The following is a 4,379-nucleotide window of genomic DNA, read 5'->3' on the forward strand; positions in this document are numbered from 1 at the left end:
AGGCGCTTTCCATCTCTCATGGGACACCCCAGCAGCACCCATGTGACTACCCTGAGAATGAACAGGACACCTGGGGTGGGGGAGGGAGCACAGAAGCCAGACACCAGCCTGGACACAGGCATCTGGGATAATCTCCTATTCCTTGGAGAGTTCTAGTCTCTGAGGGAGGAACAGGGACTTCTGGTCCTGACCTGAGTGGAGGCCGAGGGACTCAGAAAAGCTGGAATCAGACCTTCAAACGCATTGAGTGTGAGGCAGAGAACAAGGCCTGAGAGAAAAAGTCAAGGGGCCCAAGGCTGCTGCAGGGGTCAAAGGGGACCCCTGATCTGTATTCTAGGGACTGTCTTCCCCTCCATGTCCTCAGAGACGTCATCCCTTAATTGTCCTAGAGAGCAGAGGGGGCCCTCAGAGGAAATCAGGAAAACTCACGCCATTCTCCATTCAAGGGAGGGGACATTCTAGCGCTGATCCCATTTTCCTCCCCTCATGGGAGGCCATCCCGGGCGATCTAGAGGTGATGGGGAAGGCTCCCCACTGCCCCTGGTACCCGCGCGCTGCAGCGTCTCCTTCCCGTTCTCCAAGTATCTGTGGAGCCACTCCAGGCACGGCCCCTCCAGGTAGGCTCTGAACCGCTCCGCATAACGGTCCGCCTCCCACTTGCGCTGGGTGTTCTGAGCCGCCATGTCCGCGGCGATCCAGGAGCGCAGGTCCCCGTTCAGGGCGATGTAATCCCTGCCATCGTAGGCGGACTGGTGATACCCGCGGAGGAGGCGACCGTTGGGTCCCAGGTCGCAGCCAGCCATCCACTGGATGGTGTGAGACCCTGGCCCCGCCCCCGCGGTCAGTACAGTCCCCCGAGCCCCGCCCCGCCCTGACCAACCAGCAGGGATTTTGGCCGCAACTGAAAATGAAGCCGGGTAAAGGCGCCTGGGGCTCTCCCCGGTCGAGGGTCTGGGCGGGTCCTGTGGCCTCGGGGCGGATCTCGGACCCGGAGACTCGGGGAGACCCGGGCCGTCCGTGGGGGATGGGGAGGGGTCGTGACCTGCGCCCCGGGCCGGGGTCACTCACCGGCCTCGCTCTGGTTGTAGTAGCCGCGCAGGGTCCGCAGGTCCGCTCGGTCAGCCTGTGCGCGGGCCTTGGCTCTCCGTGTCTCCTCTTCCCAATACTCCGGCCCCTCCTGCTCCACCCACGGCGCCCGCGGCTCAGTCCTCGGACTCGCGGCGTCGCTGTCGAACCGCACGAACTGCGTGTCGTCCACGTAGCCCACGTAGATGAAGCGGGGCTCCCCGCGGCCGGGCCGGGACACGGCGGTGCCGAAATACCTCAAGGAGTGCGAGCCTGGGGGCGAGGAGAGGCTGAGACCCGCCCGACCCTCCTCCCCGCGCGGCTCCCCGGGCCCTGCGCCCCCGCCTGCGGTCCCCTCGCTCCTCCCCGCAGAGGCCGTTTCCCTCCCGACCCCGCACTCACCGGCCCAGGTCTCGGTCAGGGCCAGGGCCCCCGAGAGCAGCAGAAGGAGGGTTCGGGGCGCCATGACCCGCATCTCGGCGTCTGAGGAGACTCTGAGCCCGGATGGGCGCGTGGGGACTTTAGAACTGAGACCGCGGCGACGCTGATTGGCTTCTCTAGACATCCGACACCCAATGAGAGTGGGAACTGGGACGCGTCACGAGTATCCTGGAGGAAGGACCCGACACTGTTGGGAGAAGAAGTGAAACTAGGGGAGTGGGGAATCCCCAACTCTGCGCCTCCCCAATGCAGACAAGGCTCTGGGAGCCTGAGACCCTGAGAGCCACGCCCGGGACCTGGGACTTCGTCCTGATCCCTTTTCTCCTACACCAAGCCTCTTTGTCACACTGTCTGCCTGAGTCCTGGACAAGGATCTGTCTGTGGAAACCAGGGAGAGACCCCCCAGGCTGCGCCCAGATCGTTCCCCTTCCCTACTCGTCCTGGAATCCCCGTCCCTGAACTGGACTCCCTGCCTCCCACTCCTACCTCTCCCCTTGGACCTTTGTACAGGGAAACTCACCACGGGGAACTTGATGCCAGAGAGTGAGCTCGCCCTGGGAATGGAGGTGTAGAGACAGGGGTTTTCTCTCTAAACCTGGTGAAGTTTTGTCTGAAGGCACCACATAGAGATTCTCATAGAGTCGAAGTTTCCTTTTTGTTTATTAATACAGTAGGTAGCACAATATTGGTAATCCCTGAATGATTAGAATTCCAATTTGTAAAAGACCTGTGTCAAAACAGCATTACAAAGCTCTTAAGTTTTACTTTCCCAGACTATGGATCTGTGGCTCTGGGTTGTTGCATTTAAAATTACCTTCATTCCTTAGCCCGAGTTTCCCTGTGTGAGTCCAGAACGTCTCCTGAATATAAAGAAGCAGAGTTTGTTATTGTCTGTTGCAACCGGGAGCTGTAGTCATCACCTCAAAGTTGCGAGTGCTCCATGCAGTCCCAATGCTCTTCAGGGACTCTCAAGCACTGCCTGTTTTCCTGAACTCTGCACATCTAAGCAGCGTGCATAATTTATCTGGACACTTGGCATTTTTGTAACTGTTTTTTTTTTTTTTTTTAAATCATAAGGAGCCAATTAGCTTTTAGGAAGTCCAACAAAATGTATTGAATACCGAATGCAAAGAACCCCCTGCTAGGCTCTTCCACTGCTTTAGAATTCTTTCCTCTGCTCCTTTTCCTCACCTCCTGCTTCTCCAGCCCTTCTCTCTGCCCCTCTCATCCCTCACATCCCCCCTTCCCCTAAGTCTCCGCTACCCTGTCACTCCTGAATTGTGGCACTAACACTGTCCCTCACCTCCTGCCCATGTCTGTTCTCCCCACAGTGCTCAGCAGTCCTGCTAATGTGAGCAAAGTCCTGTCATTTCTTCACTTACTATGGCTGGATTCTGGTCTACAATTTGCTATATGTTTTCAATTCGTCTCATATCTTTTTGTTTCTGTTCCTCCTCTACTACTTCCTTATGTGTCAAATAAACATTTTGTAGTTTATGATTTTAATTCTCCTAGTGGCTTTTGGCTATATTTCTTTACACTAATTTTTTACTGTTGTAAGAATGGAAACCCAATTCCTTGGCTTTTCACAGTGAAGTTCAGGTTATATTAAACGACACCCGGCAAAATAGAGGACACTTGTAACAGTGTAGCTTCATTTAACCTAACATTATGCTATTATTGTTTTATATATTACATCAATCTATATTATAAACTCAATGATACAGTGTAATACTTTTTGTTTTAGACAAGCAGCCACATGTCTTCAGGAAATTAAGAAAATGAGTGTGAATGTGACATGTGAATGTGACATGTGTATGTGCATCATTCCTGTTGTTAATTGTTCCTTTCTGTGTATCTGGGTCACCATCTAGTATCATTTCCCTTCAACCTGAAGAATTTCCTTTAAAATTAAATGTAGTACAGGAGCCCTAGGAAATGAATTTTATGGCTTCGATGATCTAAAAATGTCTTTATTTTTGCCTCCCCTCCCCCCCCTTTTTTTTTTGCTAATTGGGGCATTTACGTGTAATAAAATTCACCAGTTTTAGCTGTGCTTCTTGGTGAATATTGGTAATTATTTATAGTCGTGTAACTACCACACTGCCCAGTAGAGAAACACCGAATGCAGAGAACCCCCTGCTAGGCTCCTCCACTGCTTTGGAGTCCTTTCCCCTGCTCCTTGTCCTCACCTCCTGCTTCCCCAGCCCTTCTCTCTGCCCTCATCCCTCACACCCTCCTCTCCCCTTAGTTTAATCCTTGCCTCCCACCCTCACCCCTTCCCTTCACTCAACCACCGCTCTGTTTTCTGTCACTGCAATAGTGAAATTTCTAGAATTTAATGGACATGCAATCGTATGTTCTGTAGTCCTTCGTTTGGTCTCTCCCTTAGCATAACGATGTTTGAGATGATGCCATTCACTCATTTTTGTTGCTGAGCAGCTGCTGAGTATTGCTGGAATCCCAGTTTATTCATTGGTTTCTCTATTCTCTAGTTGATTGACATGTGGATTCCTCCAGCTAGGGTTTGTTATTAATGAAGCCACTAGAAATAACTGCTTACAAGTGTGACCTTACATTTTTATTTCTTTAGGATAAATACATATTTGTGGAATTGCTGGGTCATGTGGTAATGGATGGGTAGCTGTATAAGAAATTGCCATACTGCTTTACAAGTTGACTGCCACATTTTTTGCATTCCTACCAGCAATATCAGACATTCCTATTTTTTCCATATTCTTGACAGTATTTAGACTTATCAAATGTCTTTTTAACTTTACCTATTCTAGGTGATGTGTGATGGCTTCTCATTGTGGTTTTAACTTGCACTTCTTAGATGACTAGTATTGTTTACTATCTTTTCATGTTCATCT

At 51.4% G+C, this 4,379-nt stretch overlaps 1 protein-coding gene across 1 annotated transcript; it reads right to left on the reverse strand.

Annotated features, from left to right (window-relative positions):
• Positions 1-562: 562 nt before the first annotated feature.
• LOC116268677 (class I histocompatibility antigen, Gogo-B*0103 alpha chain-like) lies at positions 563-2,328 on the reverse strand (the record flags this gene model as incomplete). The annotated part of the gene is given in 4 exon segments (XM_031661856.1): positions 563-823; positions 1,069-1,338; positions 1,468-1,674; positions 2,027-2,328. Coding segments are annotated over 3 exon segments (694 nt in total), but the record flags the coding sequence as incomplete, so codon positions are not given.
• Positions 2,329-4,379: the final 2,051 nt, after the last annotated feature.

The sequence above is a fragment of the Papio anubis genome, unplaced genomic scaffold (genome assembly GCF_008728515.1).
Source record: "Papio anubis isolate 15944 unplaced genomic scaffold, Panubis1.0 scaffold2693, whole genome shotgun sequence".
Taxonomy (NCBI): Eukaryota; Metazoa; Chordata; class Mammalia; order Primates; family Cercopithecidae; genus Papio; species Papio anubis.